Source organism: Cydia splendana, chromosome 1 (genome assembly GCF_910591565.1).
Source record: "Cydia splendana chromosome 1, ilCydSple1.2, whole genome shotgun sequence".
NCBI lineage: Eukaryota > Metazoa > Arthropoda > Insecta > Lepidoptera > Tortricidae > Cydia > Cydia splendana.
Genome location: NC_085960.1, coordinates 34,212,091 through 34,230,120, shown reverse-complemented (window position 1 = coordinate 34,230,120; position 18,030 = coordinate 34,212,091). Strand labels below are relative to the sequence as shown.

Genomic DNA, 18,030 nt, shown 5'->3' with positions numbered 1-18,030 from the left:
AGTTCATACATCTGCTACCTAGGTACTTGCTACTTATGTTTAGTGGCAGCATAGTAGTGGCAGGTAAACACTAATCAAATGTGTAAACATCAAACATACCTACTCACAAAATTTCACGAGAATCGGTTGGGCAATGCAACCTACTCGTATGGGATGTTTTGTGTGTTGATTTTTTTATGATCTATTAAGAAATTTAACTCATTTTATCGTTTTAAACACAGCTATTTTTTAAGAATTTAACTGATGTTTTAATGGCTTTACTGATAATAACAGTTTAAATAAAGTAGGCTCTCAATTTATACGCTTACAATAAATTAAAGAAATACTTAAATTTAATTGTTGGTACATTTATAACACAGATAACTTCTAGTCGTATTGTGAGGATATAATGGCCAACAATTTTCTCAGGAAAATGCCGCCACCGGCAATGAACATTTTAGTTGGTCGTAGCTCCCTTCATTTTTCATTTAATTTTAGGGTTTCGTTTCTAACACTTGTATTGCAGTAAAGAACCCTAAAAACATAGATCTATACTCATATTTACCTACGTGTATGCCGTGTATGTGTTACCTATCACTGTTACGAAACGATACGATAATTCATTGATAAAAAATATTTTTACATGTGAAGTGTTCTTTTTTAATTGATGTACCTATAGGTAAGAACTGTAAGAAGCATCCTATTCTAAATTAAAGTGTGACTATTTTTAACCTATAATAACTCCCTCGCCGTCACCATTATATAGTTTTTTTTTGTTTTAATGGCTACTCGTACATTTATACTATTTATATACTTATTAACCTCTAAAATTTTTACTTGGTCTAGCCCGTTTTTATGACTTTTGTTTTTCATAAACTGCTTACAGAATGATAATGTGAAAGGTTGTTTACGCCGGAAACTAATATATTTTCACAATTCTTACTGAGATAAATCTTTTTTTACTTTTTTAGTACAAAGGTATCGATTTTTTGTTAGTATGAAATGAGCTCCGTTAAACAAGCATTGGAATTTCATCCCCTAAGGGGGTGAAAATCGGGTTGAACGTTTTAAACTATTTCTACGCGAGCAAAGTCGCGGGCAAATAGTAGTCGGTTTAGTAAAAAAGATGCACGACCCAAACCCCAAACACGCTCTTATCCCCTAGCCTCCATTCGAAAGAGATTAAATATATTTGCATAAATATGTATAAATACGACACGGAAACGACATTAGAGTGGGCGAGGGACTCGATCTGTATATTATATAGCCTTCGTAGATAATGTTCGCGAATAGAGGCGCAATTTGACTTGAGAGTGACAGAATAGTACAAGATCCCAGAGCCGCCAGACCTTACTTATTTTCTCATGAATAAAATGTTTGGGTGTTAGTATAGTAGTAGTGTACTTTTAATGTGTGCATACTTGTTATATTGGCCCGACGGCCATTTGTCCGGTACAAGGTGCTAAAAGTAGTTAAAAATTATACAATTTTTTCTTAAATTCTCATGGCTGATTTTTATGTATGTTTTAAAAATATTGTTAGAGTCTGTGCGGAAAGAGAAGAGACTCTTTTCGCACAGACTTTAGAAAGGAACGTGCCACCACTTGAAACTAAGTTGATAGCACAAATTAACCGTTTCAGACTTTTTCCTTCACTTGTGCTGTACTTATGCTACAAGGCATTGCTTTTTGTCAAATTTCATTATTCTAGGGCAACGGGAAGTCCCCTATTGGTAGAGATGGGTAGTGAGTAAATACTCACGGGTAAATACCGAGTAAATGTATTTACTCAATATACCCGTGTTTACTCGTTTATACCCAAATTGGTGGGTATAAACTATTTAGAGTGCTGAAAGGGGCATATAAATTTGAAATATAGGTGCATTATGGAAGCCGCTACTGGATTAAGTACTCAAAATTGTAAGAAATGTATTTTTAAGGGGGGCACTCCATACATGTAACTAATTGTCACAAAAAAAATAATTCAGAAGCCACCAACGTGTTGCACATCATTACAATGGTCTTTAAAAATAACTGGAATGTATCTAAGAACATTTTTGGATAAAATGAATTATCTTGGAAAAAAACCGTTTGGAAAGGCCAAAATAATGTTTATCTCTCTATAACTTTAGAACCAAAGTTCAGTAAAATATGAAAACATATCGGGAGATTAGCCGTATAATAGAGTACAAAAAACAATATTTTGAACATCATCGGTTGAGCCATTTTTGAGTTTTCTTTAAAAACCCTTAATAAAAGGTCATATGTGCCGCGTAAACACGCACTTTTGCGCGACATGCAGTTATCTAGAACATCGATAGAATTGAAGTACCATATTTTTAAAGTAAATACCTTCTTATTCAAAACAAAATTGTTAACTATGCATTATCACAATTTGCCTCTCACTAATAATTACCTTTTTTTCCTCAATTAAGCGTCCTATATGCTTTTTATTTTATAGATATTGTTAATACACGTTAGCACTCTTCAATAAAAGACAATTTTGTTCTTAAATCTCACTTTTTGAATATTTTATTAGCAATCGTTTTTACCCATCTAAATGAGTTAATACGGGTATTTATCGGGTGCTTTGAGTAAATACTCAGTATTTACTCACCCCTACCCATCTCTACCTATAGGTTTTGATCCCCTTGTGTCAAAATGTCAATATGCGTCATAAACGGAGCTTAAACGGTCTTGTCTTTAGAGTTAGAAAAGAAAAGTCTGCAACATTCGCAGTGCAAGTGTTATTTATACGTCATAATTTCATAGAAGTTTGACATTTAACACTTGCACTGCGTGTGCTATCAAAATCATTACAGCCTTATTATAGTATTATTACAGTCAACCTTAGTCTAACTCTAGGTTGACTTAGAAGTTGGATTTTTTCACTGCTCAGGAGTAGCAGACCTGAGTGTTTGAAATTAATTTCAGCTTCATACCTCCACACGTTCCTGAGAAAATGGGTCTTGACAGACGGGCAGATGGACAGACAGAGGGACAACAAAATTATCCTATAAGGGTTCCGATTTTGCCGGATGAAGCCCAGAACCCAAAAAAAGAAAGATACAAATTACGATTCGTAAACACGCCCGTTATAGAGAAAATTATACAAATAAAAAACATAGATGAGAGAATGTGCCACGAAATCTACGAGCACACTTTTGACATAGGCGAAATCATCATAAATTTTGATGGAAGCTATTTTTAAAAGAAGAAGCCTTCTATGGTTGCAATATAGAAGCCAAAATAAGTGATTATATGTAAATGTATGATGTAAATTTTAGAACCAAAGTTAAGTCGCGAAGGACTGAGAAAATGGCATAATAACGCAGAATAATTTAACGAGTGAAGTCTCAAATGAAATTTTGCGTCAAATTTAATTATGCTAATTTAGTAACATAAACTTTGATGTAGTTTATTTTCACATGAATAATGATGAAAAAAATTTGACGCTTATTTTAAAACCCACACAATAATTAGAGCAGCGTCATCTGTTGTTCAACACAGACAGTACAGGTTGACCCAAAAATACGATGACAAAGAATTTTTAGGAAATGTTTTCTTTCTTTTTAATCTTTTTATACGTCTTTTACAAAATGTCATTAAAATTTTTAATTACAATCATTTAACTAAAACAAAACGTATGATCTTCAAATAATTCTCCTTTAACAAACGCAAACGTTCGTTATAATTATCAAAAAATGCCGTAGTAGGAAAATTATCAACGTATTATTATTGCACCATTCTGTGTAGTTAAACCAAGTGTTAAAAAATATTTAATAAAGAATTGTCTTCGGGAGCGGTAAAGACGGACCCGTCTTTCTCACTAACTCATATGGAAATATTAGTTTAGGAGATACTTGCCATTTCCATTGTCTATGGCAATCCTGGCGGACACGGAACCATAAAAGCAACAGATTCCATAAAACTTTCAAATTTAATCTATGCCAATGAATGAAAGTGCCATAAAAAGTTTTATTACAGCGTTTTGGGATGAAATACTTTCATAGAGGAAACGAATATTGCTGGAGTTTATGACAATGGAAAATGAAAAGCGTTTTCGTACGAACCGCCTACGGAATGATTTCTGCCCCAGTGTCATAGATAACTTATTTTGTCAAACCCACTAGTTAGTTACACGTTGTCAGTAGAAAAAGGCGCGAAATTTTTATTTTCTTTGGGAGCACAACGCCGCGGCTTCATTTTTTAAATTTGCCGCCTTATACAAGCTTTTATTTAGCTTCACCTGTCCTGTTTTCTGTGTATCTGTAAAGCAAATGTTGCAAGTTAAATTTGACCCATATCCCGGTTTCTAATAAGCTTAAAATTTGCATACAGTAGGAACTCAGTGATAAAACAACGCAGCCAAATTGTGTTTGGGGTTTGTTTTGTCTCGATTAGTATTAGTTGCCTGTGGAAAGAAAAGTAGTTACAGTCAGTGATAAAAGCTTTTGGTACAAAAATGAAATTTTTGCCGAAAACTTAGAATACTGACAGAAATAGTTTGCCAAACTATATTACAAAGTATAATGCAGACACGTCAGCTAGATAACCAAGCCGCGTAGCCAACATGCCAATCGCTTACGCTCCGTAGCAATCGAAACGCAACTATAACTGTCGCACTAATATGGAAGAGCGATAGAGAAGCACAAAGCGTTTTGTTGTCGTAGCGATAGCGATTGTCACCTTGGCTAGGCCGGCAGTGATACCATAATTTTAAGAAACAATTTTTCTTTTATTTCTCTCCTAACCTTCAACAATTGAGAGTAATGTTTAAAAAAGTAATAATAAAAAATGTTCCACCTAACAACAATTAAAAACAAGTGCGAGACGGACTCGCGCACGAAGGGATCCGTACCTACCGCTTTCACAAAAAAATCACGTTTGTTGTATGGGAGCCCTACTTAAATATTTATTATATTATGTTTTTAGTATTTGTTGTTATAGCGGTAACAGATTACATCATCTGTGAAAATGTCAACTGCCTAGCTATCACGGTTCATTAGGTAAGTACTTCCTGGTGACAGACGGACGGACGGACAGCGGAGTCTTGGTAATAGGGTTCCGTTTCCCGGGAACCCTAAAAATTACCGAAAACCGAAAACCCTTTAGAGAGTAGCGAAAATGACAATCGGTGATAGAAAACGCCAATGTTATTTATTTTTTATTTAGAAATTTAATTCAGGCAACAAGGCCCATATTACAAATACCTTACAGACTAACATACATATGTATTTTATAAACTTAAAACTAAACACTATTTAGTCGACAAAACGGCGTGGCTCCGTTGCATCGGCTGCTCTTGTGTCGGATTATGGCCATAATGTATGGAAATAGTCACGTGACTTTTCGTAGCATCTGTCATCCCGATACATTATTACTTTTCGTTTGGCGTTTGTCTATATACGATTGTCATCTATACCTCTATAGTCTATACCTCATTATCTATATAGGGACCGTGCGCGTTGGAGGGTCTGCCATCTTTTGACCTGAATCGGAACCATGTGCACATGTACATTGCCAAAGCAAGTGCTACCATCTACCGTTCTCGTCGGTACGTTTCCTTGTGCATAGTAGGTTCTGCCATCTGGTGGACTACATCGGAAGCATAAACGACATATATACGCCTCGCCCCAAAAATCTGACGCCTCCTATGCTGTCCACTATAGTTCATGCACGGAGCCTATAACGTTGTGAATGATCTATTTTTTTTTACAGTTCATGAAACCTGTGACAAAGGCACCTTTAAAGTCCCTCAAAACAAAAATACAATATCATTAGTCTCACAAAAGACACGAAACAATCGAGATGAAGACCGTATCTCGTAAATTAGGCTAAATAATTATAATCATAATGTAATTGCTACAAAGTCAGAGAAATAATTCACAGACATTGTTGAGAATAAAGGATTAATTAGTAGGTAATGTTCACAGATACACGACTTGAAAGGGTGTGCTTTCAACAAAGGACTATTCCGAATGTAGCTTTAGAATTAGTGATGTACTAAGACTGAGAAATATTATCTGATTTCTCTCTAGTAATATTCCCAGTAACGCTAGATAATTAATAAGTCATGTGCAATGTGTATCAAAATTGAAGGTGTTAATATCACAAATGTTTTTAACTGTCGGAAACAGGCTAGGCAAATGAGACCACTTGATCGATCTATATGAAAATGCAAGTCAGTATAGGATATTAGGATCATTATATATGTATCTGGCTCAAAAGTCGTCGCAAAACTATCAAACTATATTAAAATTACAATAATACAAAATATACAGCGAGCAAAGTAAATTAGGGGAAAAATCGACCTTTTAACCCCTGGAGCGCCCCAGAATTACCGTAGTATGGAACTCCTATACTAGTTACCAGCACACGTGTCTGTTTAGGGCGCTCCACGGGTTAATGAAAATATTTAGAGGTTTATATGCTTCATTATTTTAGGCCACCACATAAATTCCATTCTGAAATCAGTTTGATGTTTGAATTCATTGCGTCACTAAATAAATTGGCAAATAAAAAGAAATCGATCACAAAATACACCTCCCCAGTTCCAACTCAATTAAGCACGAGAACCATCAGATTTATGTCGATAGCTCACATGGGAAAATTCCAGGGAACTGGAGAATAATCCTACGGGAAATACTGCTTAAGTACGTCCCTTATTTGTTTCTCTAATTTATTGCTCGTCTTGTTTATACACAATATATCGACAGCATGAAAACCACGATGAAAATGATTTATTATACGAAGATATAACGAACTTATTAGCTACTAATGAGAAGAAATTGATGACAGAATGTTTCTCACCGAATCCAATTAATTTAGGAGCGAAAACCTTTATCTCGAAAATTGTAGGGATTACGAAAATGATCTTACAAAATTCTACGGGAAATCGACGTTTCTGCTTGAAGAAATATCACTTTCGACACTACGCCTCCACCAACCAATCTAGGGTAACATTGCTCCACCTGAAAATCATGTATAGAAGGGCGTAATAAATAATATACCAAGGGAAATTACGCTTAAAGACAACACTACTGGAGTATATTTAATGTATTGCTTGGCTTATACACAACACATAGCGACAGCATGAAAACCGCGTGCAATTGCCTTGAAGGGAATCAATTGCGAGGGTTTTGTGGCGAGATTTATGGGACTTGTGTGCTTTGTTGTGGAGATACGCGTATCGGCTGTGGGAAACATGGTTTATAACTTTCTAATATTACAAAGAACAGTTCTAGAAAACGTGAGTATTTACGTTTTTTTTTGTGTTCTAGTTAAGGACCATGCTGTCAAGGAGAAGGCAGAGGACCGACATGCATGGAAATCGCTCCACCGACAAGAGTCCAACTCTTAAAATATATGATGATGAATAGTTAAGGATATAAAAGTATTTTAAAGGTAAAATAAATCCATTGCGACTTCGTCCGGAAGAAATCATTAAAACAAAACAATCAAATTTGCACCCTTTCAGGAGTGAAATTAAAATAGGATTTCTTAGTGTTGATCCACACCGTTTGAACATTATGTTTCTTTCCAGGTCCTGCAATCAACTGTTTAGGCTGTGCGTCGTCTGTCATGACTTTAAGAGTAACATGAACCTGTTTTCATATGTTACTCTCTCATTTTAAAACGTTTATTTGTTTTTTGTTATTGTATGGCGGCGGCTAGGTTCATGTGACTCTTAACATTGACTATGAGGTATTAAGAGTATTATTGTCCCAAAGAGTATTGAAAACACAGACAAAATATTCCTTTGTCTCATTAAAAATCTGGTTCGTAATAAATCTCTGATTAAATATTTATTCTTGTATTTTATGAAACTCGTGGGCACGAGTTTGGAATTTAAATGGCAGCGTTTTATTTCCGATTTTATCAGAGAAAGCAATAACATTATTCTGAAAATGAATTAAGAGCAAACGATCTAATTTAGATTGTGATTGGCGCCTATCTCTGCGTTACAGAATGGTAAATGAAAGTGAAAAAAAAACAGTCTCTAATCAAGATCAATTTGTCAATTTTGCGTAAATAAGTCAAAAAATACCAACCCTCGAAGCTACGTTATTTTTAACTACGAAAATGACAAATGCTTCCATAGGACATGTGGACCTATATGAAGCCGAATGGTCCCGGGTTCAAATTCTGGTAAGGGTATTTTTTTGTGTGATGAACACGGATATTTGTTCCTCAGTCTTGGGTGTGCTCTATGTATTTAAGTACTTATATAATTAAATAAATATCGTTGTCTAAGTAGGTAGGCAGTGTAGTGATGTACCGACTATTGATTTGGCCGACTAGCCGACTAGCCGACTAATCGGCGCTCGAATGGCCGATTAGTCGGCCGACTAGTCGGCTAGTCGGCCAGATCATTAGTTTCAAAAAAGTTCAGGTGAAAAACAATAGTTTTGCTCCTTTGGTTGTGCTATTCATCATATTGACTTGGCTAACAGGTGTTCTTTAGAGGTTCAAAGACCTATTACAAGAATCCTCGTTTAATTTCTGTCTTTCTTTTATTTTGCGATCCTGAGCAGACCGTCCGTACAGCTTGTAGGAGGTATTTCCAAGGCTCTATTTCCCGTACGTAGTCACCAGTTAAGAACGTATCCCCTGTGGTCAGCGTCTTTACGAGCAACCTGCCCTGTCTAAGTCTCTAAATTTTGCAATAACATTAATATTAGGTCATTACCTATGAAATTGGCGTTTTGTCCGGAGAATTTCAACGAAACACGAATTTCCATACAATTAATTTTGCGGATATTTTTTTGATGGCTAATTCAAACCAAACAAAATTTTTCCAGTAATTTTTGACACCTTTAAGGTATGTTTTCAATATCTCCATTTCTTGAAAATTGGTACCATTAGAAAAATATAAGTAATTTTAATACTCGAACCGACAGCACATGAAAAGACCTATTTTCAAGGCTTAATTCTGAACACTTAACAATAAAAAATAACAATTAATTGTATGTAAAATCGTTGTTTATTGAGTGCACTGTAGTTTTATTGTAATTGTGTATGTACTTTTGTAAAAAAAAAAAAACTAGGATCAGACTTATATCTATGAACAAAAACGCCAATTTCATAGGTAAGGACCCAATAGTTCCCCATGGCTCCACCATTAAAAATTAAAAACCGGACAAGTGCGAGTCGTACTCGCCCACCGAGGTTTCCGTACTTCATCATGATTTATGGTGAATTTTCTATTCCTTGGTACCACAAACGAAAGTGACGCGATAGTAGGTATTAGTTTCGAACGATCTGTTTAGTGAACAACTTTCTCAAAGACTCAAACTTCCATAAACCATCAGGTATATTATGGATGTGCTTATCTCGCAAGATATGATATTATAGTATAGCGTTCGTATCGGGAAGTAGCTTCTATTGCGGACCTTGTATGGTGTCAACCGGGGAGCCATCGATTTTGGTGGCTGAATAGACTGATATCGCTTGTAATGAGAAAATAAACGTACATAGCTTTGCTGAATAATATAATAAATTTACGAATATTCGGAAGCAATTTGCGTGTTTATATCTTTTGTGCAAACATACTTACAACATTTAACGGTGCGTTTTAGACCTATGTTCGTGATCGTGTAATCAAGTTTCGAAAGTAGAGTCGAAGTACGAGTAAGCTATGTATAGAGATAGCTATTCATAGTTTTGACAGCCGAGTTATGATCTAAAACAAGAGCTACGTTTATTCAAACACTGCTGACTGAACGCACTGCATCTTAATTTTAGAAGTATATAAACTCACCTAACATTCGTATGACCCTCCTCTGCGAAGCGCTGTTCCTATACCTGGTGGCGCCCGCCGGGCGTCCATTACTCTCCACCGAGAGCTTCTTCACCGGGTGCAGGATCCGCGACGTCCGCAACTTCACCCCGATCAACGCGTACAACACGGTTATCACCGACATCGGCACCACGAAAAACACGAAACTAGATATCACAAACACTTGATGCACCCCGTGACCTTTCACTGTACACGCGCACACATTTTGACCGTTCTCCACATATGTCACCAATCCGAATTGCATCGCTTGTGGAACGGCCGTACACAGCGCCATGAACCATATCACTACGATAAAACGAACAGCTCTAGACAGTTTTGACATTGTATGTGACATAAACGGACGGCAGATCGCGATGTATCGTTCTACTGTAAAAGCTGTTATAGTTAACACTGTAGCGTTAGCTGATGTCTCTGAAGCTAGACCAAGAATTATACACGGCGCCTCTCCAAGCGGATAAGTATAGGGGTTCCATAATCGATGGAACTCAAAAGGCAGTCCACAGACTAATAACATTAAATCCGAGATCGCTAAACTGAATAAGTAGAAGTTAGTCGCCGTGTGCATGGAGCGGTTTCTGGCGATGACCACGCAAGTGCTGATGTTGCCAAGGATGCCGGCCACGAAGATGATGGCGTAGGTGATGCTGAGGGGAACCAGCAGGTCCAGGGACTCAGGCTCTCCGTAGCCTCCCGAACGCGTTGCGTTCGTGCTCGCGTTCAGGAACACGTCATCGAAGTATTCTTCCATCACGCGGCAATCACATCACTTTACCTGTTGAGAAAGAGAAAACAATTTGATAAACGCTAATTAAGGAGACATCTCAAAACATGCGTAACTTACTTTGCCACTCATGTGGATAAAATGCAACTTTCTCATCAGTTTTGGAATAATAAAGAGAAACTTTACGAGTTGATGTGGTAAAAATAACTATTCCCACGCCGTGCGTTGTCGCTTGTATTTCCACCACGCTTTCGCACAGTCAATAAAAGAGATCCAGTGTCAATTAATCGTTCCAATTAGAGAGTAAATACAGTATTTTCGGTGATTGAACGTTTTGTGGAGTTTATCTAGCTGATTGAACGCAAATATCCTATCAAGTTTCATTTTCTAAATGCTGAGGTTATATAATAATAAGATATAAATCTTGTTCCATCGTAGCAACGTAACTATTACGCATATTTTATGAACGAGGCATATATCATTATTTATATCGAATTGTTTATGGCCGGGTGGCGCTGGCGACATTTTAACTGGCTAAAAGAGCCTCTATCTAAAAAAAACCATAAATGGATTTATGATACAAGCTTCTATCGCTGACTTTTCTCAAATCTAAACACAATTATGTTGCGTTTTTTTTATCACAGAGTTGCTATGGCCATCTCCTGTGTTCATCATCAGATACCGCCATAATATTGCATTGTCACCCAACTTACATAAGTATGTGAAGTTTGGCTCAATCTAATAATGGAAAGTATAATTTAGCTTGCAAGATTTGACCTGAACATAAGTAGGTATGAAGACCGTATTGTTAAGTATAGGGACAGATTAAACCTGGTCTAACTGTTGGCATGTGTATTATTTTGTATTACTATGTTCTAAGAGTTTGATTTGAGGGTATTTTTAAGCTATATCTGATTTAAGAAGGTTTGACATTTTTTTTATTTTAGGGACTTTATGATGCTTTTAATACCGTATAGCAAATACAGCCTATCGAGCTGAATTTGAGACTATTTCACCGACCCTTTGGTACGATTTAAAGTAACAACAGGTTAATAGGCTGCCAAAACATGTTATCTAAGTGTCCTCTTCATGACTGTTCAATTGAGCAGCTGCGGAATAAATGTGGTGAATTTTAATTTTTACATAAAAACGATTTTTCACACCACGTTTTGGAATCCCTTCAATTTCTTATGCAAGCGTAATGACAGAGACAGCTAGAAGAATAAGCTTAAAACCAAAGCCTAACGGACATTCATGGCGCTGATCCATCGCTAGAGCGGGTCGATAAAAACACTCCATGATAGTTATATTAGACAAAGAATTGGTCAAAGTCATAGTTGTCGTAAGTAGCATGCCATATTCTCTAAAAGGCCACCATGCACAGATCCTAAACAATTTTTTTACGAAAAGAAATGCTTAGACTATGTCCAGATGTTTCGCTATACGAATCATGTGTAATTGCTGTTTACATTACGTTTTTTTTTGTGTGATATTGTCTTGTTCGCAAACCGCAAATTTTCTTGTAGTATTTGTCAGCAGTCGTAATTGTTACTCGAAAGGATTGGGTAAATTTTGTCCAAACCATATGCTTTACGTCGAGGTGCCAGGACGAAATGTGTTCCTTATTAAAGCACTAATTAAACACATGTGTAATTTTGAAATAAAAATATAATACCAAAAAAAACGGCTAAGTAAAGTTGTCCCTGGAATTAACGATACAGTCTTTACATACAAACATTGCAAGTAAAAAAAGTTTGTAAAAAAATTGAAGACGGTTTCCCGTTTTATATACTTTTGTTTACAGTCCGGTACTAAAAAGTAGAAAATTGAGGGCGCTACTGTATGTAAGCAGACTACATAAGTACGTTGCATTCATTTGATGTTTAGAAACACCAAACAATATTTAATGCACCTAGGTATTTTATTCTGCTTCCTAAATGCGTCCTACATAAGTTGGCTGTATGCCACAATATTTCTTTGTTGTAAATGCAACAATATTTGTTTGTTATGACTTATGACACATATGTAGGTACTCGTATTTGGCCAGAAAAGTAGTTTTCATCTGTTCAATATCTTAAATTAAAATCGTAATTACATATACTTTCTTGGAAATATTGGAATCTTCAACAGTTAAGGTGAGTTCGACTAAGATCGGACACCGGGTAAGATCGTATGATTCAAATTTCCGCCTGTTACGGGGCTTTTTTTTGATGCTGTCAAGGTGATGCAATGCGCTGTGTTGTCCCGTACCCCCCTTCAGGCCGCACTTCTTGTCGCTCCGACTAACAAGTCGCGAGATAAGTGCAAACGTCCAAAAAATTTGATTTTTTTTGTGTCCGGAAATACCCTCCGCCAGGTTTTCTTGAATAGCTGGCAAGTTGAAGCGTTATTTGTTTCTTTTACAGATTGCATGTTATTTATATTAAATTTGTGACAAATCTGTATATTTGGAATTTTGATACGATGCCTGTAGGCCGAGATCCGGTCTTACCCGAAGTGGTAAAAGATCGGATGCTAATCATCCGATCTTAAATTATCAGGGATGCTCAAACTTTATTCGTGTCACCACTATATCTCATTAAATTTGGTATTAGGTAAATGTGATTAATAGTAGATATTAAATCACAATAAAGCTCCCAAATCATCTTGTATTGATCGCTACACTTAACTAAGTAACGCCACATACTTAATTGATCTCTTATTCTTAATGTGTTTCCAACTTTATAAATAAACAAAAACGCAGACTGATTAAAAATGGTCGTATTCATTCCTCCACTTTCATATTATTTTATCCTTAAATCCTCTTTCATCACCTTTTTTCAACCTACCACGCTTATCGTGTCAATGAACCCACGTGGTTCATTGACCCCGCATCTAAAGTTTGACAACCATAATTTCTTGAAAATTGAGCGCATGGTGTAAGATCGGACAGAAAAAATGCAAAAAAAAATAAAAATCGCTCTATGATACCGGCAATAGGGCCGAACTTATACCACCAGGTAAAAAAATAATGCTGTCAATTTATTTTGTTTCCTATATTCAAACACTCATTACACGCTCATTACGACGTCTAGAAAGATAATAAAATTCTATTATACAGAGCATTTCATTATTATCAATTCTTACTTGAATCATGTCCATACCCTATCCACAAGCTGAGAAAAAAATTAAAATCCAACATCATCTCAACCCACCTAAAAACGTCCGAAACTTTGCCGAACTCACCTTATTTATTAACCGTATATTTGCCATATAAAACATCACAGTTCCTCTTCATTCAATTTCCGCTTTTTCTTATCTGTCTACACAGAAACAACACTCGACTTAAGAAAACTATTTGAAAACAATTTAGCGGAGCCGCTCAGGCGAGAGTTTCCGGGTCCTCAAAAGACACTCAACTTGCCTCCATTTTCCTCTTAAGCCTTTATAAGGCAAAGGGAATACATTACCCTCAAGGATATTGAACTTTACCTCAAAGAGATTGTGTTCAATTTAGCGTAATATTTAACAACCTATGCCTGTTAAAGGGTTTATCGGGAAATGGTATTTTATAACCCAAACAATTTACGGTTATAGCGTAAACCGACCGATTTTTGTAAGAAAATAAGGTGTTTATGTATGTATGCGTATAAAGTTTATTGGTTTATGGGCTCACAATAGTGGTACATATTACTGGAATAGGGATATACGACCATTACGACCCTCAACGGAATAGGTGAAGGGAGAGATAAAAAACTTTTCAAATGGTCGTTTATTTATGATAACGGAGCATATACATTATTAAGAATTTGTTTATTATGTGACAAGACAAACCTGCATGATGCAGCCACCGTGTGCACTGGCCGGTGGTGATGAAAAATATATGCCTTTTCCGCTTGTCTTTTGTTTTTTCTCGTGAATTTTCTTGGCAATTTGAAGGTTAGGTACGTTGTAGGTCAGTGAAGGTTACCATAAACGTAGTGATTTAATACTCTTTGGTTACCATTTTAGGGCCAAAAGAAGGTTAAATAAAACTTGGACTATATTATACCATATAATTTTTGTCGTCTGTAGATAATTTACTAATTTATATTCATAGCAATAAAACAAAAATCATTAAGTATACTAAACTTGCCAAATCTGCATAGAATTAAGTAATGTGACCACATGAAAAATAAGCAGATTTAGAAAAAACTTTGTTGTTATACTTGTTATGGAAATAAAAAGACTACAAAACCAGAAAAACCATAATAATTTGCAATAACGTAAATTTAAATGTTAATAAAATTCAAACACTAAATTTCGGTTCTTACCCTGTCCGTCTGTCAATGTCGTAGGTATATAAAATAACTGGAATTTGAAGTGGTAAAACAAGTTTTTGGATAACACTAGGTGGTAGCATAAACAACTGTTATCGTATATAGAATTAATATTATTATCCAATACAAAATTGTTGAGTTTTCAACTAACTTCGAAAAGGATTTCTTTTAACTCTTCGTTATCATTTTTATATGCGTGATTTGTTTGTTACGCAAATCACCATTTTGGTGGTCTGCTGATGAAAACAATAAAATCATCAACGGAAAATAATTTTATATCATATTAGATATTTTACATAAAATCGAATGAAATATAGATTGTTTGCTATTTAGGTTACATAGTAGTTTGCAGTTATTGTAACTTATGAATCTTAATGATTTTCTGTGTAAGTATTTACATACAAAATCTTATCTGAACAATATTATTATCTTATACAAACAGCTTGTCTGTGGTACAGATGTCCAATGTCCATAAATGTAATATCAGGTACTTATAGCTCAAAACTACACAACATTACTGCCGCTGTATTACCTACTTCCGCAAATGTCAAAATTCCAGGCAGCAACAATTTGACATTTACGGCAGTAATGCAGTCGGCAATAATGTCGCACTGCAATACTGCTGCAGTAATGTTGGTGCTGTCTGAATCCGAACTTCGCCTTTACCCTCCAATCACAATACGCTAACCTTTACGACGCAGTGTCAAGCACAAAAGCTGTCACTATTAAAGCAAATTTGTACACTACACTAGCAATAAAGAAAGAAAACATTTATTTAACGCCACAACATAGTACATAAAAAAATAAGACACGCAAACAAAAAAAACATTGACGCTAAAATAGAATCATAACGCTGCGGCAATCCGTGGCGCTGGTTTTCAGTGGGGACCTGAGTGGGAACACAACGATAAATTATTTATTTACTTTTCTGCGAGTGTATGATCCCTTACTCGGGTGAAATTCACCATTTATAACTATTGGCGTCTCGTCTGCAATGCGGTCTTTTTTCCCTTGGTTAACAAGGTGCCATTTCCACTACCCAAACTCAAAGTTATTTGTCAAATGTCAAATCCAATTTCAATGGTCATAATGCCGCAGACAGATGTGATAAAATCTCGAGTTTCTTAAAAAGTTAGAGGGAATTTGATTTTTCTTTCAGAATTCGATAAGTTTGCTGTCGTCTGATTGTTTGATTAGGCTGCATCCTGAGAATGTTTTTTATGTGAGATAGAGCTCATGGGATTATGTTGTTCAAAGCGATTTCACAATATAAATAAATTACTTTGGACTATAATCGGTCGATAACTTCAAGTGAAGTTGTTCGACATCGACTGACTTATCTGGGGGCCTAGGGCCTAGTCAAGATGACAATGGTACATGAACAAAAACCAAACGAAAAGAAAAAATGTATAGGGGTGAGAAAGGCTACGAAAAGTCACGTGACCTCCATAGATTATTTAAGTTTCGATTGGCATTTTCTGTCAATGATTGTTATCTTGGATAACCCCCCAGCCGGCCTAGCACAGGAGTGGCACGACAGTATCTCGCCCGCCTTTTTGTAAGTGTATTAATTAGAGAGGACGGGTAGTCTATCTCGCGAGCGAGATAAGTACTGTCGCGTCACTCCTGTGCTAGGCCTACTGGTGATATCGCACTTGTGACTTGCGTGTGTATGTTTTAAGATTTAATTTTTTTGTGAATGAAGTATGTAATAACAAACATTTCTTTCATTGATTTTGTGCGTCTTAGATTAAAATAGCCACTGGGAAGTTTATAAATATAACTTAGTGTTTATAATGTATATACGAGGGGCGTTCAAAATATTCTCGGTATTGATATCTTACAACCTCTTCTAAAATTTCTTTCGTTACTGGCCGCTAAGGTTTATTCGTTGACATTAAAAAAAAGTATAATTCGAACCGAGATGTTCTTTTGTTTTTCTGCAATTGCTGAACAAACACGGACATCATGTGCGAATTGACAATGTTAACAAAATTAGAACATCGATGCGTCATAAAATTCTTGACAAAACAGGGTAAAAATCAAAAAACCATAAAAGAGGAAATGGATTGTGTTTACCGCGAGTCTGCTCCTTCTTTATCTACCATTCAAAAGTGGTCAAGCGAGTTTAAACGTGGAAGGGAGAGTATTGAAGATGACCCTAGACCTGGCCGGCCTGTAGTAGCTACTTCACAAGAAAATATAGATAAAGTGGAAAAACTTATATTAGAAGATGGTCGAGTGAAAGTAAAATTTATAGCTCAAGTAACCAATCTCTCTATTGGTACCGTACATGATATTATCCATGACCATCTTAATATGTCAAAAGTAAGTGCAAGATGGGTTCCGCGAATGCTGACTCGGCTTCAAAAAGACATGCGTGTTGCTTGTTGTTCCGATTTTATTGACCTGTGCGGTGAAAATCCTGATGAGGTGCTGCAAAGAATAGTTACTGGAGATGAAACCTGGGTTCATCATTATGACCCAGAGAGTAAACAAGAGTCCATGCAGTGGCACATTAAGGGTTCAGCTCATCCCAAGAAATTCAAGGTCATGCCTTCAGCTGGCAAGGTCATGGCCACAATATTTTGGGATTGTGAAGGAGTATTACTAATCGACTATAAAGAAAAAGGTGTCAGTATCACAGGACAGTACTACGCTAATATTCTACGTCAGTTAAAGGATGCAATCAAAGAAAAGAGGCGAGGAAAGTTAACCAAAGGTGTTCTGCTTCTGCATGATAACGCCCCCGTCCATACTGCTCATATTGCCAAGGCAGCTATTGTTGAATGTGGGTTTGAAACTGTTACTCACCCACCGTATAGCCCGGACTTAGCCCCCAGCGACTTCTTTTTGTTCCCCAATCTTAAAAAGGATCTGCGTGGAAATAAATTTTCTGACGATGAAGCATTGAAGGCGGCAGTGGAGGAGCATTTTTACACCAAAGATAAAAAATATTTTTATGAGGGATTAAAAAAAATAATTGATCGATCTCTTAAGTGTATGAACATAGGGGGGGAGTATATTGAAAAATAAAAATATCAAACTTTTCGTACTTGTTTGTTTTCATTCTCATACCGAGAATATTTTGAACACCCCTCGTATGTGTAGCTAAACAAAAACAATAGCATTTATTTGAATCATAATGTTTATGTTTTCCTTGCATGTTTTGACGACATCCACGACCATAAAGCTGACATACATGATGGCGCAGTAAGTATTAAATATATA

The 18,030-nt window shown here is 36.1% G+C and overlaps 1 protein-coding gene and 1 long non-coding RNA gene across 3 annotated transcripts in view; both read right to left on the bottom strand.

Annotated features, from left to right (window-relative positions):
• Positions 1–18,030, bottom strand: part of LOC134794132 (uncharacterized) — a 331,004-nt gene that overhangs the window by 148,018 nt on the left and 164,956 nt on the right. The window lies entirely within an intron of this gene.
• Positions 1–18,030, bottom strand: part of LOC134794097 (pyrokinin-1 receptor-like) — a 95,720-nt gene that overhangs the window by 65,894 nt on the left and 11,796 nt on the right. For both annotated transcript variants that reach the window (XM_063765797.1, XM_063765806.1), the window contains exon 2: positions 9,742–10,552. In XM_063765797.1, the coding sequence (XP_063621867.1) occupies positions 9,742–10,528 (787 nt within the window). In that variant the 5' untranslated portion in view covers positions 10,529–10,552. The remainder of the gene's footprint in view (positions 1–9,741; positions 10,553–18,030) is intronic.